This window comes from Pseudonaja textilis, chromosome 1, assembly GCF_049901715.1.
Source record: "Pseudonaja textilis isolate UNSWEBS1 chromosome 1, rPseTex1.2, whole genome shotgun sequence".
NCBI lineage: Eukaryota > Metazoa > Chordata > Lepidosauria > Squamata > Elapidae > Pseudonaja > Pseudonaja textilis.
Window position 1 is genome coordinate 320,172,457 of NC_141990.1, and position 26,473 is coordinate 320,198,929.

At 45.3% G+C, this 26,473-nt stretch overlaps 1 protein-coding gene and 1 long non-coding RNA gene across 2 annotated transcripts in view; one reads left to right on the plus strand and one right to left on the minus strand.

Annotated features, from left to right (window-relative positions):
• LOC148128374 (uncharacterized) overlaps positions 1-26,473 on the plus strand; it is a 452,998-nt gene that overhangs the window by 131,465 nt on the left and 295,060 nt on the right. The gene's annotated exons all lie outside the window — the stretch shown is intronic.
• SHD (Src homology 2 domain containing transforming protein D) overlaps positions 1-26,473 on the minus strand; it is a 66,008-nt gene that overhangs the window by 14,725 nt on the left and 24,810 nt on the right. Inside the window, 3 exon segments of the mRNA XM_026720378.2 lie at positions 2,049-2,232; positions 7,134-7,217; positions 21,969-22,196. Coding sequence (XP_026576163.2) covers positions 2,049-2,232; positions 7,134-7,217; positions 21,969-22,196 — 496 coding nt within the window.

A 26,473-nucleotide genomic window follows, 5' to 3' on the forward strand; every position in this document is an offset into this window, starting at 1 on the left:
ATATTTCCTTCAGAGACCGATGAGAGGACTGAATTTTCTGCCGTACAAAAATTTAATTGGAGAGCATGATTGGTGACTCTTGGCTATGGATGTTTTGCGTTGGATGAAAAACGTTTGTTTTATCCCTGTTTGCACACCAAGTCCTGGGTATAATTTGGTCAATAGCCACTTAATGAGAAAAAATCACCAGTACAAAACCTAATTAAAACATCAACAATTTGCGGCAAACAGGACACCAATAACAATTATGTCTGAACAGTCGATATACGCCATGGAATAATATTTATCGAACCTTGCTGGGGGGCGTGGGGGAAGAAAAGAAAAAAAAAAAACGGAAGAAAAATGAACGACTTTTGCTAGGGAAAAAAACTAATCCAGGAGAGGTTGTCTGTAAAGGCAACATGTCAGTCAGGATTGTGCCAAGGAAGTCCCACCTCAGTCACATGTGACGCACGAAAAAAGGGGTGGGCGCCATCTTGACTTTTTTGCCCCTCTGACAGACATCCTGCTTAATTCCAATTTTTTTCTTCAGGGAATTTTACTCCTTTTTAAGACCTTTCTTGCCCCTGTCGTTAAGTGAATCGCTGCGGTTGTTAAGCTCATGACGTGGTTGCGTTAAGCGAATCTGGCTTCCCCGCGGATTTTGCTCGTCACAAGTTCACAAAAGAGGATCCCGTGACACTGGGACACTGCGACCATCATAAATAGGAGTCAGCTGCCGAGCATCTGAGTTTTGGTCACGTGACCATGGGGATGCTGCAACGGTCGTTAAGTGTGAAAAACGGTCCTAAGTCGGTTTCTTCGGTGCTGTTTTACCTTCGAAAGGTCACTAAACAAATAGTTGAAAGTCAAGGACCCCCTGTAAAAGATAACCCCCCTGAGCTGGTAGGGAACGATCCTACTCGCCGTGGGACAAGTTGCTGCAGGACAATTTAACAATTCTATTTCATTATTTAAAATAAATAAAAAGTTATTTTAATTTTTTTGCACCCTTTCTTCAACAAATCTATTCCGCTATTTCTTTGATATTTAGTTTAACTCTTGTCCTAAAGTGAGTTGTTCTGTGGTGAATTGGCTATGGTAAGTTGGCCCTGGTGAGTTGGCTGTGGTGAGTTAGCCATAGTAAGTTGGCTGTGGTGAGTTGGCCATGGTGAGTTCGTGGTGGTGAATTGGCCGTGGTGAACTGGCTGTGGCGAATTGGCTGTGGTGAGTTAGCCATAGCAAGTTGGCTGTGGTGAGTTGGCCATGGTGAGTTGTGGTGGTGAATTGGCTGTGGTGAGGTGGCTGTGGTGAATTGGCCGTGGTGAGGTGGCCATAGCAAGTTGGCTGTGGTGAGTTGGCCATGGTGAGCTGGTGGTGGTGAATTGGCCGTGGTGAGGTGGCTGTGGTGAATTGGCCATGGTGAGGTGGCTGTGGTGAATTGGCTGTGGTGAGTTAGCCATAGCAAGTTGGCTGTGGTGAGTTGGCCATGGTGAGCTGGTGGTAGTGAATTGGCTGTGGTGAGGTGGCTGTGGTGAATCGGCCGTGGTGAGGTGGCCATAGCAAGTCAGCCATGGCAAGTTGGCTTGCTCTTGAGTTGCCATAAGAAAGAGCGTGTGGGGAAGAACTGAAGGAGAAGCTCGGTTGCTGTGACCAGAAGCACATTCCACGTATACCTTTCTCCAGATTGTGTCTCCAGTTACCAGAGCCAGCCAGAGAGGAGTGTTTTTCTACAGCCTGTGAGAAAGTGCTTCTTGGAGAATGTGATTTATGACACACCCTGGGAGGAGTGGACAAACGGGGTCATAGGTGGGCAGTAAATTACGTAGGTCAGAGCCGACTGGGAAAAGTGCCGAAGCGTTGCTCCTAATAAATAATTGGATTTCTTTTGAAACTTGGCTCGAGGCTGATGAATTAATTAGGGCATCCCTTGGAACCCTGACACTGGTGAAACCATGGTGAATTGCCCATGGCACGTTGGATGTGGTGAGTTGGCCACGGCGAATTGTCATGGACTCTCCCGGGACCCCTACAAGCTTTGATCCCCTCCCACTTATGGGGCCACTTACGCCTGACTCTCCAGGGGCAGCAACGGATCGATGCACTCAGCCAGGGGAACGCTGGACTCGGGGCTCTGCGGCCGGCCAAACTTCAGGTGCTTCGGCGGATGCGGCCAGTGCTCTTTTGGGGCTGAGGAGGAGGAAGAGGAGGAGGAGGGAGAGGTCCGGTCCCACTCGGGGGCTTCGAACTGCGCTGTGGGAGGAGTAGGACAGACCCTTAGGCGGATGGAGAGGCGTCTCGAAGGAGCCAACGGGCACTTCTTCTGCCGGAAAAGGTTCCCTGATTGGCTAGCAGGGTCCCATGGGGAAGGAGGTCAAAAAAGTCAAGATGGTGACTGTGCAGAGCAAGCTCCGCCCATTTCTTACATGCCCTCTGGCCATCCACTGCCATCTTGACTTTTCCCAGCAATGGGAAGGGGAGGTTAAAATGCTGACTGCATGGTTTTTTTAATATATTTTTCTGGGTTTTGTAAATAATTTAATGGAGGACAACCGGTGAGTATCCCTCCCAGGATCTGCAGAGAGGGTTCAAAAACATCAAGATGGTGGCCACAACTCTGGCACCTGTTTTGGAATATGGCGGCTGTGGCCGCCATCTTGACTTTTTTGACCTCGTCCCCCATGGACGCTATTTTACAAGCCTTTTCTTTTCAACCTCTACATAAGCAACGCTTGCAGGTTGCCACGGCAAAAATTAGATGTTTGGGCTTCTGTTTTATGTATCAGTGTGGTTGTGCCATCGAAATGCGAGGTGGGAGAAGCCGAAGGAAGTTATCTTGGCTCAGAAATTCAGCATCTGGTTTCAAAATGATTCTGTACTGCGAGATTGTGGGGAAAAAAATTTGCCCCACTCTCCCGTACAGGAAGACCTCAAATTGTGACCACAATTGGCACCGGAACTTTGGTCATTAAGTGAATCGTCCCCCAATTTTACGACTTTTATTAAAGTCGCCAAGGTCGCACCTGACAGTGCAATCGCTTCGTGAGTTGTGCCTGATTTTACAACCTTTTTTTTATCACGGTTGTTATGTGAGTCATATGGTCGTTAAGTGACTTTGCTTGTTGGAAACTCCCTGGGAAGGCCACGACTCACAAGTGACCGTCACATGGCGTTGAAAACATCTTGATTGGCTGGCTGCCCATCACAGGGATTGCAGGGACACTGTGCGCGTCATAAGGGCGAGGACTGGTTGTAAGTCACCTTTTTTCAGGACCGTCATATGTTCGAAGGGTTGCTAATGATAGTTAAATCTGGGCCGACTTTCCCTTCTTGGCAAGAAAATAGCACAACCTTAATTTCACTTTCAATCATTAAAAATTAAAATGATAGGAATACGGGTTGTCCTCAATCTACAACGGTTCTCCACTTACAACGTCATCGATTTCCCCCTTTTTCTGCTGGGTCTCAAGGGATGGCTGTGCCCGCACCTTACAGGTCGTCCTCAACTTACAGCAGTTCATTTAGTGACTGGTTAAACTTAAAGGGACATGTCCCTTTTTCCCATGTACAACTATTGCAGTATCCCCGTGGTCACGTGATCAAAACTCAAGATGCTTGGCAACTGACTCATATTTACGACGGTTGTAGTATCCCGGTGTGTGTGTGTGTGTGTGTGGTCCCCTTTTGCAACCTTCCGACCAGCAAAGTCAATGGGGAAGCCGGATTCATTTAACAACTATATTACTGTTGTGGCCTGCCGGCGGCTGACAGAGCTGGCGGCAGACTCGGACAGCGAGGAGGTTGGGGAGGAACCTGGGCCGGTCCTGTTGTCTGGGGAAGGATCTGACGAGGGCTCTTCGTCGGAGGCAGAGATGGGACCAGGGTCGCCTGACAGTTATCAGCTGCCTTCGGAGTCGGAGATCAGTGGGGAAGAAGAACAGCTGGAGCCTGTTCCCAGTGTGCTCATGCGCAGAGCTGCCAGGAGAAGGGAATAGTTAAAAAACAAGGGTCGACTCGGGAGTAAAGGCTCAGTGGATGGTGAATGGCCCCTCCCATAGGGAATAAAAAGTGGAGTGAAAGGTGAGGGGGCTTTGGCAGGAAACAATCCGATCGTTCATTCCATCACTGTGAAGATCTGTCTGTGCATCCTAGAGACTCTGTTGCTCAGCCCTTCCTTGTCAGCACTGCGTTTGGAAATATTTACCGGGCAGCTTTCCAAGATAGATAAGGTTTGAGCTCCTAATTATACCCTTGAAAGATATACTTTTTTTGCCAGGCCGTTGGTTGAAGGCGAATGCAAGAAAATCCACATTCGTTGAATAAAAGAGGTTTGGCCGGGACTCAGAGTTTGCTTAGTGCTGTTTGGGGAAGCCTGGGATGGACCAGTTGCAGTTCCTCTTTGAGGAACTGCGGCGTTTCACTTAGCAACACGGGCGAGAAAGGTCGTAAAATGGGTCAAAACTCGCTTCACAATTCTCAAAGAAATTTCGGTCTCCAACTGTGGTCGTAAGTCAAGGATTACCATCTCGGTTCAGGGATGGTGAACCTTTTTGTTAGGGTGTGCCGAAAGCATGCGCATGCCGCATCCGCAATGCAACGCAGGTAACCCCCCCTGCGCATGCCCACGCAACACCCCCACCCCACACCCTTACTTGCACTGTGCATGTGCACGCCTCCCAGTTGATTTTCAGCCCCATTGGGGGCTGTTTTCGCCGAGGAAAGCCTCTGCAGCCTTGGGAGGCCGAAAAATGGGCCTTCTGGAAATCCCGGAAGTGCCCATTTTCAGCCTCTTGGAGGGCCTTTGGAGCCTGGGGGAGGCTGTGTTTGCCTTTCTGGAGGCTCGAGGGAAGCTTCTGGAACCTTGGGAGGCTGAAAACAGGCCCGTTTAGGCACTTCCAGTATTTCCAGAAGGCCGATTTTTCGGCCTCCCAAGACTGCAGAGGCTTCCCTCGAGCCTCAGAGGGCGGGGAAACAGCCTCAAATGAGCCGAAAATCAACTGGGAGATATGCATATGCGCAGGGCAGGTAAGTTTGGGTGGGGCTTGCACGCCTGCACAAATGGCTCTGTGTGCCACCTGTGGCACGACTACCCTAGGTTCACTATCGCGGATCTAGGTTGCGGTGCCTGCAGAAAGAGGGCAAAAGGAGAACCCCAGCAGGACGACACAGGGGTGCCAGCACATCTCTCTCCTTTTTTAGGAACATGCATCAGGACACCGCACACCCACCGATCAAAGTCAGAGATGGCCCGTCATCGCAAAGTCTTGGTTTCCCGATTTTGGGAACGAAAGTTGGGGGTTTTACACTGGAAATGGGCCGTGAAAAAACGCACAAGTACAGGCAGGGTGTGAAACATGCTTTCAAGACAGGCAAGCTCATGCCACAACAACACACACACACACACACAATTGACACATGTGCGAGGAAAGGAACAATAGTGAAAGACAGAAAGGTGAGAAAAGGCAGGGAGGGGAGGAGGAATTGAGAGAATGAGAAGAAAACAATTATGTAGAATCTCTACCAAATCATAAACATTAATTCTGGGTCAATTTTTTTCAAAAGCGTGAGAGGTGGTAGCTCTTGAGGCCTCGAATTTTATTCCTGCACAAAAACTCGTCGCCAAATTTTTAAGCCCCAGGTGAAGACTACAAAAATCAAAGTGTCTAGGATTAAAAAAAAAGAAAACATTTGGATTTCATACACTTCTGAAATGCAAGTAGTCCTCGACTTACAATGGTTTGTTTAGTGACCGTTCAAAGTTACAACGGCACCAAAAAAAAAAAAAAAAGCGATGTATGACCTTTTTTCACACAACTGTTTCAAGATCCCCAGGGTCACACGATCAAAATTGGGACACTTGGCAACCGTTTTTTATTTATGACGTGTTGCAGTATCCCGGGGTCACGTGATCCCACTTCGCAACCTTCTGACATGCACAATCCATGGGGAAGCCAGATTCACTTAACAACTGGGTTTGTAACTGAACAACCGTAAGGATTCACTTAACGACTGCGGCAAGAAATGTCGTAAAACGGAGGCAAAATTCATTCAACAAATATCTTACTCAGCAACAGAAATTCGGGGCTCAGTTGAGCTCGTATGTCGAGGACTGTCTGAATAGGAAAAATCAAATTTAAAAGCTGTGTTGGCAGCAGCCAAATAAATAAGAGTTATTGAGGACTTCTCCATTTAAAAACACTTTCTTTGGAAAGGAAACTGTGGTTCTGGAAATTGGTTTCGGACAGTATTTTTCAACTTCTGCAATTCCTATGGTTTCCCGAAAATAAGACCCTGTCTTGTTTTGGGGTTTTTGCCAGCAAAAAAGGCACCAGGTCTTATTTCCGGGGGATGTCATCCACTGACTAACCTCACTTATGTGCGTCGCCCCTGCCTCCTTTTCGCTGTTAGAGGCCTTCAGGAACTACTTCTTCTGTGGCCGGTAAGGCTTTCCTGAAGGCTGATAATAGAGCTCTGGATCGATCCAGAGCTTTATTATCAGCTCCAGAGGCCTTCAGGAAAGCCTTGCCAGCTGCAGAAGAAATGGGCCGGCAAAGCAGGTGTCGGAGTGTGCCAGGCCTGGCTACACCTGTCCAAAGGTAAATAGTAGGGCAGCTCCACTCCCCCATCCCCACCCTAGCTAGATTTTTACCCGTGGGTGGGATCTTAGTTAGGGCTTATTTTGGGGGTAAGGCGTATATTTGGGCGCACGTGTAAAAACCAAGCTAGGACTTTCAGTGTAGGTCATATTTTCAGAGAAACGGTATAAGATGTGTGGACGTCAACTCCCAGAATTCCCCAGCCAGAATTGTGGGAGTTGAAATCCATACATCTTAAATTTACGGAGGAGGTCCGAGGGAAAACTGGTCCAGAGAGAGAGAGAGAGGCCCGTATGCTTTTCTCTCGATCTGACCTGTTTTTGCAATCACCGGGAGCCATACCTGTTGAATTCCTGCCTGCCAACCTGCGACTTCTGTGTGCTAAATAAGGCCAGCTCGCCCTCTGCCAACCTTGAGAACCACAGCGTTCAAAAAACAAAGATCAAAAGACAAGTAGCGCATTAGGAGAAGGGAAGTAAAGGGAAAGAGAAGTGTTGATGGACAAAGGGCAGGCCGAAAACAAACAGGAAGTAGGGAAGGTTGAAATCAAGACATCACCTTCTGGATCTAGGGGTTCTTCTGTCCCCGTAAGTTGTCCTACCGGCGGTGGCCAGGGCAATACTTTATTCTCCTGTATGTCTACTGCAAGGGGAAAGGGATGTTATGAGGATGGGTTGGGAGAGTTTGTAGAAGAGTAGAAGACAGAAGAGCATGGAAAGGAAGGAGGGAGGGAGAAGATAACGGGAGGAATGAGAAGAGGAAAAAGACAAAACCGGCATGATAAAAAAGAAATGATTGAAACCAGACAGAACAGATAGACAGACATGGGTAGACCAGAGGAAGTCCCCTACTACAAGCTTACTAAGTCCGTCAAGAAACGATGGGCAAATCATATCGGAAGGCCCATCTTCCTACCAATGCATTGCTGGTGGAAAGGAGAGATCGACATTTTTATTGCACTTACCTTGTCCAACGGACCCTGGACTGATACGCAGTCCAATGAAACCTCATTTAATGGACAACAGAGGGGGAGGAGCTGCCTGTTATTCCCAAATGTCCACTAAACACAAAAAATGACATCACGCTCGCGTTGGGATGCAACTCGTGCCTTTGGTGTTATAACAGAAGAACAGGGTTGGAATGGACTTTGGAGGTCTTCTAGTCCAACCCCTTTCTCCTGCAGGAAACCCTACACCATTCCAACAAATGGTTCCAACCCTCTTTTTAAAACCCTCCAGTGATGAAGCTCCCACAACTTCCGAAGGCAACTTCTGTTCCATGGGTTGATTGTTCTCCCTGTCCGAAAATTTCCCTCTCACCTATGGGATTCATCGCTGCCACATAGTTGAAGAAAGTGGGAGGGGGGTGATGTGAACTGAGTAGTTCTTAGTAGACAAAATATATTATTTTGATGGTTCAAGGTTACAGAGTGTGGCGCAGAAAGGATTAGAACTTACTTTGGGATTGGTGCACGTGATCTGGTGATGAAGGAAAAAGGGGAATGGGTTGTAGCTTGGGATTTTTGTGGGAAAGCCGGGAAGATTTAGTTCCGGATTTCCCCAGAATGTGCCAGGTACTGTTCTAATAAAAGTACTTTGAGATGGCGTGAGTCTTGGAGTTACCGGAAGGAATGGATTTTCCCTGGAATGCTGACATTCCCCTTATTTCCAGGTTGAATCTCTCCTTGTTCAGGTTCCATCCATTATTCCTTGCCTGGCCTTTGGATACCTTGGAAAATAGCTTGACCCCCTTCCTCCTCTCTGTTATTCAGTTATTATTCTGTTATTACTGTTAATCTTCTCATCACTCCTTATCACCCATCTCCTCCCACTTGTGATTGTAGGGCTGTAACTTTGTCGCTCGTATCTTTACGATTTAAATGGACTGTTACCTAGTATGATTTGATTGTTGATTGTACCCTATGACTATCATTAAGTCCTGTACGTTATGATTCTTGATTCTTAACGAATGTGTCTTTTCTTTATATATACTGAGAGTATTTACACCAAGACAAATTCCTTGGGTGTCCAATCACACTTGACCAATAAAGAATACTATTCTATTCTATTCTATTCTATTCTATTCTATTCTATTCTATTCTAATTCTAATTCTTATTCTATTCTATTCTATTCTCCTATATTCTGTTCTTTTCTATTCTATAGTCTATTATATTCTCTTCTCCTCTCCTGTTCTATTTTCTATTCTATTTTCTATTCTATTTTCTATTCTATTTTCTATTCTATTCTATTATCCTATATTCTCTCCTGTTCTATTCTATATATTCTCTTCTCTTCTCTTCTCTTCTCTTCTCTTCTCTTCTCTTCCCTTCTCTTCTCCTCTTCTCCTCTCCTCTCCTCTCCTCTCCTCTCCTCTTCTCTTCTCTTCTCTCCTCTCCTCTCCTCTCCTCTCCTGTTCTATTCTATTCTATTCTATTCTATTCTATTCTATTCTATTCTATTCTATTCTATTCTATTCCCTCCTCTCTGTGGCAACCCCTCAAATATTGGAAGGCTGCTATCGTGTCTCCCTGGTCCTTCTTTTCCCTAGACTAGCCAGGCCCAGTTCCTGCAACCGTTCATCGTAGGTTTTAGTCTCCAGGTCCCCTAATCATCCCGGTTGTTCTTCTCAGCACCCTTTCTAGAGTCTCAACCTCTTTTTTCTATCGTTGGCAATCAAAATTATGCTTCGTCTGCTTAAGACAGCACTTCCCAAACCTCAATAGATTTTCCAAACTTGGGCATAAGCTGTTTTTCTTTGGATAAACCACTCACAAGACTGCTGCGCAATCACAGCAGGGGCATTTAAGTGGACTTCAAGTGTTTTTACCCAGGGATGGGATTCAGCTGGTCGATACCAGTTTGGGCAAACCGGATGTTAATTTTAGGCCTGGTTCGCGGAATTGGTAGTTCCGATGAACGGCCAGCCCCGCCCCTCCCCGGAGTCACCACACGGCCCGTTTTGGATCCCGGGTAAGTCCAGGGGGAATGTGGAACCCAGGGAGGGTGAAAATCAGGCCTCCCGGAAGTCCGAAACGGGCCTGTTTTTGACCTCCGGAGGGCCTCCGGAGCCCGGGGGAGGTCATTTTCGCCCTCCCAGAGGCTCAAGGGGATTGTCCAGAGCCTGGGTGGGCAAAAACGCCCCCTCCCCCTGCCATAGTGCATATAGACTGGGTGAAACCAGGCTCAATAGCAGGAACTGGGAGAGGGATCTTGGTGTCTTAGTGGTCAACCAGCTCAATAGGAGCCAGCCGTGTGCAGCAGCAGCCCAAAAAGCCAACGCAATCCTGAATTGCATTAACAGAGGGATACAATCAAGATCAAGTGAGGTACTAATACTACATTATAAACCTTAGTAAGACCACTCCTAGAGTACTGCATCCAGTTTTGGTCACCACACTATAAAAAAGATGTTGAGACTCTAGAAAAAGGGCAGAGCAACCAGGATGATTAGGGGACTGGAAGCTAAAACATATGAAGAACGGTTGCAGAAACTGGGTCTGGCTAGTCTTGGAAGAGAAGGACCAGGGGAGACATAATAGCAGTCTTCCAATGTTTGAGGGGCTGCCACAGGGAGGAAGGATTCAAGCTATTTTCTAAAGCACCCAAAGGCCAGACAAGGAATAATGGATGGAAAGTGATCAAGGAGAGATTCAACCTGGAAATAAGGAGAAACTTTCTGACAGTGAGGACAATCAACCCATGGAACAGAAGTTGCCCTCGGAAGTTGTGGGAGCTTCATCACTTGAGACTTTCAAGAAGAGACTGAACTGCCACCTGTCAGAAATGGTGTAGGGTCTCCCGCTTGGGCGGGGGGTTGGACTAGATGATCTACAAGGTGCCTTCCAAGTCTGATTATCTGTTGTCTGTTAGGGCAACCAGGCCATGCCACCATGGCCACGGCCACCCAGCAACCGGGCAGAGAATTACTTGCTGAAATTTTTGACTCCCACCCCTGGTTTTACCTATACAGGTAGTCCTGGACTTAAAACCACAAAGGAGCCCCAAATTTCCATTGCCAAGCAAGACTATGAAGAGTTTGGCTCCATTTTACAACATTTCTTGCCACCGTTGTTAAATGAATCACTGCAGTTGTTAAGTGAGTAACACAGTTGTTAAGTGAATCTGGCTTCTCCATTGACTTTGCTGGTCAGGAAAGTTGCCAAGGAGGAATTACGGGACTTCCAGAAAAACTACGATCCCCATAAATATATGTCAGTGGCCGAACATCTGAATTTCGGTCACATGACCACTGCAACGGTCGTTAAGTGTGAAAACCTATAAAGTGTTTTACAGGTGGCACCTTCCTCCTTCGAGATTAGCGAAGATGCACCCCAATGTGAGTCCGAACTGCTGGAAATGCAAAAAAAACCCAAAAAACCAGAGGGAACTTTCTTCCATATGTGGTGGTCCTGTACAGAAGCTCAAAAATATTGGCAGAAAATTAGAAATTGGCTGGAGGAAATGACAAGAGAACAGATCGAATTTAAACCAGAGTCCTTTCTATTAGGAATCTTTGATAAAGAATTACCCCAAAAAGTGAAATATATAATAATACATATTTTGACAGCGGCTAGATTGGCTTTTGCACAATGTTGGAAACAGCCTCATGTTCCATCAGAGGAGATGATTATTCCAAAAATTTCAAGTTGTGGAGAAATGGACAAATTAACCTTGGCATTAAAAGATAAAGATACTTGAATATATTAACGACAGCTGGAACAGCTGGTACAAATGGATAGATCAAAGACAGGCTTCACACTAAAAGGCAAAAGAAGATATGATAGAATATACAGATATACAGGATTAATTGTGTATATGGTATAAAATAAGGATAAAAAGGAAGTCTCACAAATCGTTGAAGATGAAAATGTTTTTAATTGTTTTCTATCTTCTTCTTTCTATTCTCTCTTTTTTTCTCTTGTTTTCTTTTACTCTCTTGCATTTTTGTGTGTGTCGTTGGTCTATTGTAATTGTAAAATCAATAAAGTATTTTTTTTTAAGTGTGAAAACCGGCTATAAGTCCCTTTTTTCAGTGCCGTTGTAAGTTCAGACAGTCACTAAATAAATGGTTATAAGTCAGGAATGGCCTGCGCCTCGGTTTTGGATAATGAAAGAAAAAGTTTTAGAAACAGTGGCTTAAGTATATTATGATGCCAGAGGCAAAAAAAAAATCTTTATGCACGTTGTAAAGTTAGTGTCAATTTAATCAGTTCCGCCCAAATACTTTAATTGGGGGGTGGTTTGCTCAGAGGCTAAAAAAAGATTTACGAGTAGATCTGAAATCACAGCCTGATTTTGGGGAGGAAAGCAGCTTGCTTGAGCTAATTTGAGAAAAGACCAATTAGTGTAACACGAAGGCACCAGAAAAAATGCTCAGAAAAGCTGCCCCGTATTGAACTTAAAAGTAAATTGGGTTCTAACACAAATCTCGTTCTGTCGCTGAGATTTCCCCGCTTCCGGCTCTCCATAAATCTTGTTAAAAAGGACTTATTGAGAATTTACTTTGGGTTGAACCCAAAGGATGGAAAATCCTTGATTTCAGAATAATACCTGGAGCAGGAGTGCCCAGCCTTGGCCATTTTAAGACTTGTGGACTTCAGCTCTCAGAATTCCTCAGACAGCATGTCATAAATCCCATTTTTGTAGTCCGTCATAACTTCCAACTATCACTAAGGGGTCTGTCCTAAGTCAAGGAACATCTTTTATAGGTAAAATTATTCCTTTAGAAATTGTTCCCAGAAATGTATTGACATTGAAGAGACTCTAGAATTATTTCAGACAACAGCAACAAAGATGATTAGGTGACTGGAGGCTAAAACATATGAAGAACGGTTACAGGAACTGGGCCTGGCTACTCTAGGGAAGAGAAGGACCAGGGGAGACAGGATAGCGGTCTTCCAATATTTGAGGGGCTGCCCCAGAGAGGAGGAAGGGGGTCAAGCTATTTTCTAAAGCACCTCAGGGCCAGGCAAGGAACAATGGATGGAAACTGATCCAGGAGAGATTCAACCTGGAAATAAGGAGGAATTTTCTGACAGTGAGAACAATCAACCCATGGAACAGAAGTTGCCTTCAGAAATTCTGGGAGCTTCATCACTGGAAGCTTTTAAGAAGAGACCGGATTGCCTTTGGTCAGAAATGGTGTAGGGTTAGGGGGTTGGACTAGATGACTTCCAAGGTCCCTCTTCCAACTCTGCTATTTTGTTCCGTTCATATGAAGATCGCTTGCAGGAACTGGGCCTGGCTAGTCTAGTGAAGAGAAGGACCAGGGGAGACAGGACAGCTGTCTTCCAATATTTAAGGAGGGGCTGCCCCAGAGAGGAGGAAGGGGTCAAACTATAGTATATTCCAAAGCACCTGAAGGCCAGACAAGGAACAGTGGATGGAAACTGATCAAGGAGAGATTCAACCTGGAAATAAGGAGAAATTTTCTGACAGTGAGAACAATCAACCCATGGAACAGAAGTTGCCTTCGGAAGTTGTGGGAGCTTCATCCTTGGAGACTTTCAAGAAGAGACTGAACTGCCATCTTTCAGAAATGGTGTAGGATATCCTGCTTGGGCGGGGGGGGTTGGGGGGGGTTGGACTAGATGACCTACAAGGTCCCTTCCAACTCTCTTATTCTGCCGTATCCAGGAATAAAAAAAAGCCAAGGGATCACAAATGACATTATTTAAGGTAGCCGGGCATCTGTGAAACACAGAAGGCAATGAAACAAACCAGCGGTCGTAAATTGAGGACCACCTATAGATTTCTGAGAGCAGCAACTCATGCAGAGGTGCAACTTCGCCTGCTGTTTTTATCCAATTACACCAGGCTGATCCCGTGGGAAGAATGGCACGACTGATAAGAGAAAGATCAGCTAAATTTACCTGCCGTATCGCTTATCAGCTAAGCCAGAGAGAGAGACAACGGATGGATCAGACGGATCAGATTTTCTGCATTCCCGAGAGATACATTTCCCCTCCCAGGTTTGCAGATGGAAGATTTTTAGCTCTTGGAGGTGAGGAATGCACGTCTCTCCTTCTTCAATCAATCAATCTTCTATATATATAAAAGAGAAATATCACTCACGCATCATCACAAAATCTCCAGAACCATAAAGCCTGCAAACTTGACATTTGGCACGTATGTTCCTCTTGGCTTCTAGGTGCTCACTAAGAAAGAATTTTTCGAAATGACCATCAGAGCATTAGTATTTCCTATATTATTATTATTATTATTATTATTATTATTATTATTATTATTATTATTATTATTATTATCACGCTCTGATGCTAAGGAGTTCTACTCCCCCTCCTCACCTGAAAAGAAATCTCTTCCAAATGCAAAACACAAGCAGAGGAGAGGAGTTTCCATTTTGGTTTTAGTTTCAAGCACCAAGCAGCTTTAGTACAGAACAGTTGAGCTAAGCCACGCCCAGGCTCCTTGCTGTCTCCTTGCTCACACAGCAAATACTGTTTCAGTTTCCAAACAACCCTCAACTCTCTCACACACTGACAGGACACTAGCCAGATGAATACCAATGGATGCTGGTAGGCAGAGGCAGAATTTTTTCTCCTTATTTTCCTCCCTAAAAACTAAGCCCCACCACATAGTTTTGTAGTGAAGCATGGGTGTCGAGCTAGTATCACATATTCAAAGATAAATGGCCTCTCTTGAATCCTGAGTTGTCCCATTGGTTTTCCGGCTTAAAAAAACAGTGGGACAGTTATCGTATTTATTTTTAAAGCGTGGAAGATGGAGAATCACCTCTTCTTCAAAGCTCCATTAACTTTTTAAAAAAAACATACTAAACCATATAAAATGTATTTTATTTTTTTAATTAGGAGTCATTCCGGGAAGCAACTACGACCCACTCAAATTGTGACTCAGATAACAGATAATCAGAGTTGAAAGGGACCTTATATATAGGTCATCTAGTCCAACCCACCCTGCCCAAGCGGCAGACCCTACACCATATCTGACAAATGGCAGTCCAATCTCTTCTTGAAGGTCTCAAGTGATGGCGCTCCCACAACTTCCGAGGGCAACTTCTGTTCCATGGGTTGATGGTTCTCACTGTAAGAAAAGTTCTCCTTATTTCCAGGTTGAATCTCTCCTTGATCAGTTAACAGATAACAGATAATCAGAATTGGAAGGGACCTTGTAGGTCATCTAGTCTAACCCCCCCGCCCAAGCGGGAGACCCTACACCATTTCTGACAAATGGCAGTCGAATCTCTCCTTGAAAGTCTCAAGTGATGGCGCTCCCACAACTTCCGAGGGCAAATTCTATTCCATGGGTTGATTGTTCTCCCTGTCAGAAAATTCCTCCTTATTTCCAGGTTGAATCTCTCCTTGATCAGTTTCCATCCATTATTCCTTGTCTGGTGCTTTAGAAAATAGCTTGACCCCTTCCTCCTCTCTGGGGCAGCCCCTCAAATATTGGAAGACTGCTATTATGTCTCCCCTGGTCCTTCTCTTCCCTAGACTAGCCAAGCCCAGTTCCTGCAACCGTTCATCGTATGTTTTACTCTCCAGTCCCCTAATCATCACGGTTGCTCTTCTCTGCACTTTTTCTAGAGTCTCAACATCTTCTTTATAATGTGGTGAAAAAAACTGGATGCAGTACTCTAGGTGTGGTCTTACTAAGACTTTATAGAGTGGTATTAGTCCCTCCCTTGATCTTGATTGTATCCCTCTGTTGGTGCAACTTAGGATTGCATTAGCTTTTTTGGCTGCTGCTGCACACGGTTGGCTCCTCTTTAGCTGGTTGTCCACTAAGACTCCAAGATCCCTCTCACAGTTCCTGCTATTGAACCCGGTTTCACCCAGTCTGTATGTGCACTTTTGGTTTTTCTTGCCTAAGTGTAGGACTTTACTTTTCTCTACATTGAATTTCATTTTGTTAGATACAGCCCAGTGTTCCAGTCTGTCAAGATCCATCTGGATCTTGAGTTGATCTTCTTGGGTGTTGGCTATTACTGCCAGCTTAGTACTATCTGCAAATTTGGTAAGTTCCCCTTCTATTCCCTCATCTAAGTCGCTAATGAAGATATTGAAGAGTCCTGGGTCTAAGACAGAACCTTGTGGCACCCCACTGCTTACTTCCCTCCATGTAGACCTATTAAGGACTACTCGTTGAGTACGGTTTGCCAGCCAGTTGCGAGTCCATCTGGTGGTGGTGCTATCTATTCCACTTTTTTCTAGCTTACTAAGAAGTAGGTTGTGGTCTACTTTGTCGAATGCTTTGCTGAAATCTAAATATATTATGTCCACAGTATTTTGCTGGTCTACGAATTTAGTCACTGTGTTGAAGAATGAAATGAGATTGGTTTTGCATGATCTGTTTTTAACAAACCCGTGCTGACTGCTAGTTATTACTTTACTTGTTTCTAGATGTTGGCAGATCTGTTTTTTTATTATCTTTTTCAGTATCTTCCCGGGTATTGATTGGTCTATAGTTTCCTGGATCTGGTTTTTTTCCTTGTTTGAAGATCGGAATCACATTACCTTTTTCCAGTCCTCTGGTATTTCCCTGGTGCTCCAAGATTTTTGAAATATATGGTGCAGTGGTTCTGAGATGACCTCTGCCAGCTCTTTTAAAACTCTGGGATATAATCCATCAGGCCCCGGTGATTTGTTTTCATCAAGATCAGACAGGTATTCTCTTACTATTTTTTTTTGCTTATTTTAACTTTTATTTCTGGTCTGTCTTTTAGAGTTATGTTTTTGGTGGGTTGAGCTATAGTTTCTTTTTGTGTGAAGACGGATGCAAAGAATGAGTTAAGCAGTTCTGACATTACTTAAGGTAGCCGGGCATCTGTGAAACACAGAAGGTAATGAAACAAACCAGGGTCTCCTGCTTGGGCAGGGGGTTAGACTAGATGTCCTACAAGGTCCCTTCCAACTCTGTTAATCTAATCTAATGTGTTTTCTCCCATGAGAAGCAAAATATCTTTTTTAAAAAAGCCAGGAAAGTCCAGTTGCCTTTGGGGAAAGAAAAAGAAAAAAAAAGAAGAACAACTATGACCTGGATGACCGAGAATCTCCACAGAGATTCCCTCTTAGAGAAGTTAGGGGAGATCAATGTAGTTTTTCTCCGGCGTGAATTTCACATTCTTTCGGTGCGTATCCTTCCTCCTCCAGTGTGACGAGGCCATGCTCCCACTTCTTTATAGAACAAAGTTTGCACAAGCCTCCATTATGTTCAGAGAAAATATTTGCTTACTTCATTGGGGCCTATTGCAAGCAGAAGGGCTACACTTGGGGGAAAATGCTTCTCCAATTTACTACAAGTATCAGCGTGTGAAGCTTTAACAAAAATTCTCCAGGCTGATGACTGAAACGTGACCCGTTTCCCAAAGCGAGAAATCGGAAGGAGCTGACATGTTCAAAATTGAGGGAAAACCTCGCACAGATTTCCCCATTTTGGGGGTGGGCTTGGTCTCAAAAGGTAGGGCTCAATTTACAGATAGGCCTTAACTTTACAGGTAGGCCTCAACTTACAGGTAGGCCTCAACAACTTACAGCAGCTCATTTAGTGACCGTTCAACGTTACGACGGCAGTGGGAAAAAGTGGCTTGTGACCGCTTTTATGGCCCCGATAGCACAGTGGTTAGAGAGCTGCACTGCAGGGCACTTCTGCTGACTATCAGCTGCCTGCAATTTGGGCAGTTCAAATCTCACCAGGCTCAAGGTTGACTCAGCCTTCCGTCCTTCCGAGGTGGGTAAAAGGAGGACCAGATTGTTGGGGGCAAGAGGCTGACTCTAAGCTGCTTAGGGAGGGCTGTAAATGCACTGTAAAGTGGTATATAAGTCTAAGTGCTATATAAGTCTAAGTGCTAGTGCTATATTGTCATTTGTTTGGAGGTGCTGAATGGCTGATGTTTCTTTTCCCTCCCTCCCTCCTTCCTTCCTTCCTTCCTCCTTCCCTCCCTCCCTCCCTTCCTTCCTCCCTCCCTTCCTTCCTTCCTTCCTTCCTCTCTTTCTCTCTCAGGAGTCCTGGTGGCACAATGGTTAGAATGCAGCATTGGAGGCTGACTCTGCCCACTGCCAGGAATTCGATCCTGACCGGCTCAAGGTTGACTCAGCTTTCCGTCCTTCGAAGGGGGGTAAAATGAGGACCCAGATTGTTGGGGGCAACAGGCTGACTCTGTAAACTGCTTAGAGAGGACTGTAGAAGCACTGTAAAGTGGTATATAAATCTATTTACTTCCTTCCTTTCTTCTCCATTAAATACTTCCTCTTTCTTCTATCCTTCCATATATAAGTCTACTGCTTTCTCTCTCTCCTCCTTCCTTCCTTCCTTCCTTGATTCCTCCCTCCCTCCCTCCCTCCCTCTTTCTTTCTTTCTTTCTTTCTTTCTTTCTTTCTTTCTTTCTTTCTTTCTTTCTTTCTTTCTTTCTTTCTTTCTTTCTTTCTTTCTTTCTTTCTTTCTTTCTTTCTTCTTTCTCTCTCAAGAGCCCTGGTGGCGCAGTGGTTAGAATGCAGCATTGCAGACTGACTACCCATTGCCAGCAGTTCGAATCTCACCAGGTTCAAGGTTGACTCAGCCTTTTGTCCTTCCAGGGTGTGTAAAATGAGGACCCAGATTGTTGGGGGAAAGAGGCTGACTCTGCAAACCGCTTAGAGAGGGTTGTAAAAACGGTATATAAGTCTAAGTGCTATTGCTGTTTCACACTTACGGCCGATGCAGCATCCCCATGGACATGTGGTCAAAATTCAAACATTGGACAACCGACTCATATTTACGATGGTCGCAGCGTCCTGGGGTCAAATGATCCCCTTTTGTGACTTTCTGACAAACAATGTCAGAAAGTCAATGGGGGAAGCCAGATTCACTTAACAACCATGTTACTAACTTAACAACCGCGGTGGTTAACCACTATGGCAAGAAAGGTCATAAAACGGGGCAAAATTCATTCAACAAATGAGGTTGTAAAATGGGGCAAAATTCATTCAACAAATGTCTCACTCAGCAACAGAAATGTTGGGCTCCATTGTGGTCTTAGGTCGAGTACTACTGTTTTACACTTAGGCAGGAAAAAACAAAGGGACAAGTATAGATTAGGCGAAACCTGGCTCAAAAACAGCGATTTGTGATAGGGACCGTGGAGTCCTGGTGGACGATCCCTTAAACCTGAGCCAGCCGCGTGCAGCGGCAGCAGCCAAAAAAGCAAATACAATCCTGGGTTGTATAAACAGTGGCATAGAATCAAAATCATGTGAAGGAGGAGGAGGAGGAGGGAGGAGGAGGAGGAGGAGATTACTAAGGCTTTACTAAGGCTTTATAAAGAGATTGTCAACTCATAAAACATTTCTATGGTCGTTTTAGAGTTGCGAACAGAAAGGGGGGGGGGAGAAGGGTTTTGAAAGAGCAGTGCGGCAGCTTGGAAATCAAAAGCGCATTCCATACATAGTTTTTCAGGGATTGTAACCAGGTGACTGAAGTTTCTGATGCGCAAATATCTAACTGGAGAACATGACTGATGACTCTGGGCTATGGATGTGTCCCATTGGAGAATATGAATTACGATACGCCCAGGGGGCGGGAACCAAGGGTGAGAAGGAATGATGTGCCTCAGAGTCGGCTACACCCAGGCAGTGCCGGACATGTTAACTCCCAATAAATCCTTTTGAAGTTTTGGAAGTTTGGCTTGAGACTCATGATTTAATTGGAGGTAACTGCTGGCAGACTCTGGGACACATAATTCACTGTCACTCTTGACCCTGGTTTTCCCCCATCCCTTTCTTCTTCTTCTTCTTCTTCTTCTTCTTCTTCTTCTTCTTCTTCTTCTTCTTCTTCTTCTTCTTCTTCTTCTTCTTCTTCTTCTTCTTCTTCTTCTTCTTCTTCTTCTTCTTCTTCTTCTTCTTCTTCTTCTTCTTCTTCTTCTTCTTCTTCTTCTTCTTCTTCTTCTTCTTCTTCTTCTTCTTCTTCTTCTTCTTCTTCTTCTTCTTCTTCTTCTTCCTCTTCTTCTTCTTCTTCCTCTTCCTCTTCCTCTTCTTCTTCTCCTCCTCCTCCTCCTCCTCCTCCTCCTCCTCCACATGATTTTGATTCTATGGAATGACTGCAACCAGTGTTGGTCACCACGTCACAAAAAAGATGTTGAGACTTTGGAAAAAGTGCAGAGAAGATCAACTAGGATGATTAAAGGCCTGGAGACAAAAACATATGAAGAACGGCTGCAGGATTTGAGTATGGCCGGTCTAGAGAAAAGAAGGACCAGGGGAGACATGATAACATATTCCAATATTTGTGGGGCTGCCCCAAAGAGGAGAGGGTCAAATTATTCTCCAAAGCCCCTGAAGGCAGGACAAGAAGCAATAAGGATGGAAACTCACCAAGGAGTGAAGCAACTTAGAACTAAGGAGGAATTTCCTAACAGGGAGGACAATTAACCAGTGGAACTCCTTGCCAACAGAAGTTGTAGATGCTCCATCACTTTAAGAAGAGACCGGAAGAGACCTATCTGCAGGAGTATGAGATCTCCTGCTTGAGCAGGGGTTGGACTAGAAGACCTCCAGGGTCCCTTCCGGCACTGTTCAGATTGATTCTTGCAAGGATAAAAACAAGAATATAATTTGGCTTGGCGGCTTGGCGGAGGACGAACGGGGGAAATGCAATTTCCAAATCTGCTCGGCTCGCGCGCAATTACGGCTCAGCTGTCTATTGCAGGAGAGAATGTTATCTGTGCGCTGCCAGCCTTGTTGCCGAGAAGACAAGAGGAGCACAAATCTCTTGACATTTTCCTGGTGCGTTGTCCGGGTGTCACTCCTTTTCAAAACAAACCTCTGGGATTTTGCATTGATTTCCTCCCGCTCCTCACCACACCTTTGCTGCGGTGGTGCCAAATCCGCAGGGATCCACCAATCACACATCCGGATGGAAAAGAGCTCTTGAGATGAGTGATGGAGAACAGGAGGGAGGTCTGAAGAGGCTACACACACTGGCACATGCACACACACACACACACACACACACACACAAAAACACAACCCCCTTAATGTTAATGTTCAGCAGTTCTGCCAGGCTCCCAGTTCTGAATGCCGGCACATCAATGCCAGACATTCAGCCGCAGCTATTATTCCATTAAGTGAAAAGTCTGGGGTTTTCTCGAAAGACAGATCCTCTGCTTGGGTGGGAAAACGGGGGAGAAAGAGGAGGAGGAGGAGGAGGAGGAGGAGGAGGAGGAGGAGGAGGAGGAGGAAGAAAAGGACTGTGGGGTCCTTGGTGCTGTCTGAGCTTGCTTGTTTTCTAACAGACGTCTCACGTCCCAACTGGGTAACATCATCAGTGCTAAAAGGGAGTGGGGATGGCTGGGGAATTCTGGGAGTTGAAGTCCACAAGATCTTAAAAGTGACCAAGCCTGAGAAACACTGATCTAATTGGAAATGCTGTATGTAAATAAGTTACTCCAGGGTTTTACTCGCTTGATTAAAATCGGAAGAAAAAGCACAGGGGAAAAAATTAGGAATGATTTCCTGTTCATCTAAGATCTTCCCAAAAATCTCTCATACCATTCTCTCTCTCTCTCTCTCTCTCTCTCTCTCTCTCTCTCTCTTTCTCTCTCTCTCTCTCTCCCCCTCCTCCTGCTCCCCCCTCCCTCCCTCTCTGCAATTTTCTTTAAAAGTTTTCTTAAATTCTTTAGTTTCATTTTGCTACAGGTGGCACGATACAAAAGCTAATTTTTTTTCCTTCCCTTCATCTACAAAGATGCTAGGGATACACGCCCGAAGCATGAGGACTAGAAGATTGTGTGTTTATTTTTAAACAGAGGTTTCCTTGAAAGTGGATTTTACGCTCCAGCTCCTTTCTGGCTGTTTTTGTCTAGAGCAGGAGTGTTCAACCTCAGAGTCTGCTGCTAAGTTTCTAGTCCTCAGGAGCTCTTTTGCAGGCAAACCCTTTTGCCTTTAAGCTAGGATCAGTTTTAATCTCTGGTCTGCTGCCTGCCCCCCACCCAAAATGCTAGATGCTCTCAAACAGGGGTGCCCAACTTGGTCACTTTAAGATTTGTGGACTTCAACTCCCAGAATTCCCCAACCCAGTCATGCAAATTAGCCATGCTGGCTGGGGAATTCTGGGAGTTGAAGTCCACAAGGGTCTTAAAATGACCACGTTGGACGCCCCTGTTCGAGAGCATCTAGCATTTGGGGTGACGAGGCTTCAGACCAGAGATTAGAACGGATCCTAGCTTAAAGGCAAACCGGTCTCCCTGGAAGAGAGCTCATGAGGACTAGAAACTTAAGCAGCAGACGCAGCAAGCATTCACAAATCAAAAAGACCCAGGGGTTATTTGAATCGGACAGGCTAGTTTTAACCCTGGCTTTCCCCCCAAATCTCAGCATTTTATTTTATTTTATTTTATTTATTTTTCAGATGGCACCAATTGTAGTTCCCTCGCCAACTCACCAGCAAAAGCGCGTGAAATGTGGTTCTTCTTCCACTCCCAGGGCTGGTCGTATTCATCGGCCGGCCGCTCATCCTCCTGGGGCAGCCGGCTCTTGGGGGGCTTCTCCGTGGGCCCGGCCTCAGGGTCTGTCTCGGCCTCCTTCTCCTCGTAAGGGGTGTCATAAAGCTGCAGGCCGATCCGGGATTTCTTCACCCGCTGTTCGTCCCGTTCACTTTTGCGCTGGAGGTCTGTGAACCGTGAGGGGGAAAAAAAAATGCTTGTTTCATTCAGAAAAGAAGTTCCCCGCCTCACAACCATTTGTTTAGCGACCGTGTCAATTAAAAAAAATACTCCTTTGGTCTTTTTAATTGCCAGCAGAAAGGGGGGAAAGCTGTCGGGGTCCGAGTTCACTCAGAGCCCGTCAGCTACAAATATGCCTCACATCAAGTCAGCTGGCCATGTCACCTTATCTCCGCTGCTGCCAGATCTGTATTTCTGCTTGTGTGCTGGCCGATGGCTTTGAAATGACTCAGAAGAGCTGAGGATGGATTCTGCAGCAACTGCGGGGATGGAGGATGGATTCTGCAGCAACTGCGGGGATGGAGGATGGATTCTGCAGCAACTGCGGGGATGGAGGATGGATTCTGCAGCAACTGCGGGGATGGAGGATGGATTCTGCAACAACTGCGGGACGGAGGATGGATTCTGCAGCAACTGCGGGGATGGAGGATGGATTCTGCAGCAACTGCGGGGGGACGGAGGATGGATTCTGCAGCAACTGCGGGGATGGAGGATGGATTCTGCAGCAACTGCGGGGATGGAGGATGGATTCTGCAACAACTGCGGGGATGGAGGATGGATTCTGCAGCAACTGCGGGGATGGAGGATGGATTCTGCAACAACTGCGGGGATGGAGGATGGATTCTGCAGCAACTGCGGGGATGGAGGATGGATTCTGCAGCAACTGCGGGGATGGAGGATGGATTCTGCAGCAACTGCAGGGATGGAGGATGGATTCTGCAGCAACTGTGGGGATGGAGGATGGATTCTACGGCAACTGCGGGGATGGAGGATGGATTCTGCAACAACTGCGGGGATGCTGGAAATGGCTCTTTTCGTGTATTGATGTGGTGCATATTGTTAAAGAGGGTTGGGGCACATATAGGTGGTAATTAAGCCTTAGGTTAAAACATGGGGAAGCTGAGCTAATGAATAAACCACCATTGCACTGCAAAGGAGCTGGAGTTTGTATTCATTTCAGGACAAATCTTCACTATGCAAGGACTGGCTGAGAGAAGGTTAGAGTTCACAAACCTATTATATATTTTGTTCTATAAACTTGTTGGTGGGAGAGCAATATGGCAGGAGAAATAGACCATGTTCTGCCCACTGAGGTGACAGAGGAACAGGGGGATGTGGTTGAGGGAGCTAGTTTGGAAACAGAAACCCCTGTGCAACTGGTTGTACATCCAAAGTCACGGAAGTCTGTAAGGGTGAGTGAACTCAGAGCCCGACAAAAGCAGTGCATTCCTTAAATGCCTCAGATAATCCCCTTGGCAGCTGAAGCTGTTGGCACGCAAGGTTATTACTGGAGAGCATGATTGATGACTGTAGGCTATGGATGTGTCCCATTGGAGAATATGAATTATGATTTACTCAGGGGATGGGGGAAAACCAGGATCAAGGGTGAAGGAATTATGTCCCACAGAGTCGGCTACACCCAGGCAGTGCCGGATATGTTAACTCCCAATAAATCCTTTGGAAGTTTTGGAAGTTTGTCTCGAGACTCATGATTTAATTGGGGTAACTGCTGTAATTCTGACAGATAGATATCAAACAAACAAACAAACATCCCTGCATTTGTCAAGCGAATTTAGGCTGTGCTGGATTCAGTGGCTGTGCTATAGTTGTTTTAAGTTATTGATATTTTCCCATAAGATGTGAGGACTAGTTTGGTCTGTGGTTAAGGTGCTGGTCTCGGAACTGAGAAATGGTGAGTTCCAGTTTCCATGTTAGGCATGGAAGCCAACTGGGTGACTTTGGGCCAGTCACCTGGGGATTGGGAGTTCTAGTCCTGTCGTAGGCAGGAAAGCTGGGTGGATGACTTTGGGCCAATTACCAGGAGACGGTGAGTTCTAGTTTCCATGTTAAGCATGAGAGCCAGCTGGGTGGCTTTGGGCCAATCACCAGGAGACGGTGAGTTCTAGTCCTGCCTTAGACATGAAAGCCAGATTAATGACTTTGGGCCAATCACCAGGAGACAGTGAGTTCTAGTCCTACCTTAGACATGAAATTAGGCTGGGTGACTTTGGGCCAATCACCAGGTGACTGTGAGTTCTAGTCTCACCTTAGGCATGAAAGCCAGAGGAATGACTATTTACCATATAAATTATACCTTGACTATGTATCAGAATGGTCAAACAAATGGCAACTCCAAATCTCAACAAATAAATGCTCTGTCTTACATATTGGCAAAAAAAAAATATCAGAAAATAAAATACAGGCTGAATAGTCAAGACCTTGTTGATGATCCAAACTCTGTCAAGGATCTTGGAGAACTCATCCCAAACGACCTAAGTGCTAGAGCCCACTGTAACTACATAGCCAAAAAGGCATTAAGAGTTGTTAACCTAACCTTACGTAGCTTTTTCTCTGGTAATATTACAGTAATAACTAGAGCATACAAAACATTTGCTAGACCAATACTTGAATACAGCTCATCAGTCTGGAACCCGCATTATGTATTTGATATTAACACAGTTGAGAAAGTCCAGAAATATTTCACAAGAAGAGTTCTCCACTCCTCTACTCGTTGTAGAATACTTTATGCCACCAGACTTGAAATTCTAGACCTAGAAAACCTAGAACTACGCCGCCTTCTGTCCGATCTAAGTATAGTATATAAAATCATACATTGCAATGTCCTACCTGTCAATGAATACTTCAGCTTCAACCATAACAACACAAGAGCAAACAATAGATACAAACTCAAGGTTAATCTCACCAAACTTGATTGCGGGAAATACAACTTCAGCAACAGAGCGGTCAATGTCTGGAATACTCTACCTGACTCTGTGGTTTCTTCCCCAAACCCCAAAAACTTTAACCTTAGACTGTCTACTACTGACCTCACCCCTTTCCTAAGAGGTCTGTAGGGGGCGTGCATAAGCGCACCAACGTGCCTACCGTCCCTGTCCTATTGTTTCTTTTTATTTTTCTTATATGTACCCATTTCATGTATTTATAACTATGTATATACATATACCTATTATCTTGTAAGCAATTGACAAATTAAAAAAAAAAGACATCCGGGGTCAAGGGGGAAATGAATGATGTGTCAGAGTCGGCTACAACCAGGAACCACCGACATGTCGACTCCTAATAAATCCATCTTTTTCACTCTGACAGATGCGGCTAGAGACTTGTAATTTGAATAAGGGTGCATGTCGGAGCCTTGACAGACCGTTTGAAGGATCTAATCGTACAGCTTACAACAACTCATTCGGCGACCGTTCGAAGGATCCCCTTGTACGGGGTGGTGGTGGTCCCCAACTTACAACCGTTTGTTTAGCGACTGCTCAGAGGTTCCCTTCCTTACAGGGAGTCCTTGATTTATGACCGTTCGTTAGTGACTGTTGAGAGGATCCCATCGTTCAGGGAGTCCTCAATTTACGATCGTTCATCTAACGACCGTTGGAAACATCCCGCCCTACAGGGAGCCCTTAATGTATGACCATTCGTTTAGCGACCGTTTGAAAGATCCCATCATAAGGGAGTCCTCGCTTTATGACCATTCATTTAGCGACCGTTGAAAATATCCCATCATGTAGGGAATCCTCGATTTATGACCATTCATTTACCAACGGTTTGAAGGATCCTATCATACAGGGAGTCCTTGACTTAAAACCATTCATTTAATGACTGTTCTAAAGGATCCCATCATACAGGTTGTCCTGGACTTGCGGCCGTTTATTTAGGGACTGTTCAAATGATCTAATCGTACGGGCAGTCCTCGACTTACGGCCATTTGTTCAGTGACCATCCGAAGTTACAACAGCACCAGAAAAAGTGACTTAGAGCCATTTTTCACACTTAGCGACCATTGCAGCATCTCCAATTTTTGGTCATGGGACCAAAATTCGGGCGCTTGGCAACCAGCATGAATTTACGACGGTTGTGCTGTCCTGGGGTCTCTCACCATCACCATTGGTGACCTTCCCATCTAGTTTCTGCCAAGCAAACTTAATGGGGGGGGAGAGAAAATGACTGTGCGATTCACTTAGTGACTGTGGTGATTCGCTTAACAACCTCTGCAAAAAAAAGGTCGTAAAATCGATGACCAACCCATTTGGCAACGGTCCCGATTTAGAACCATGACGGGGAGACTCCATTACTGTTGTAAGTCAAGGAATACCTGTCAAATTGTCTTTTATTTGTTTGGAGAAAGGAGAAAGTTTACTCTCTTTTTTATTTTATTATTTTTCTCCTTGTGCTTGACTTTTTCATCCCGTCATGCCCCCGAATC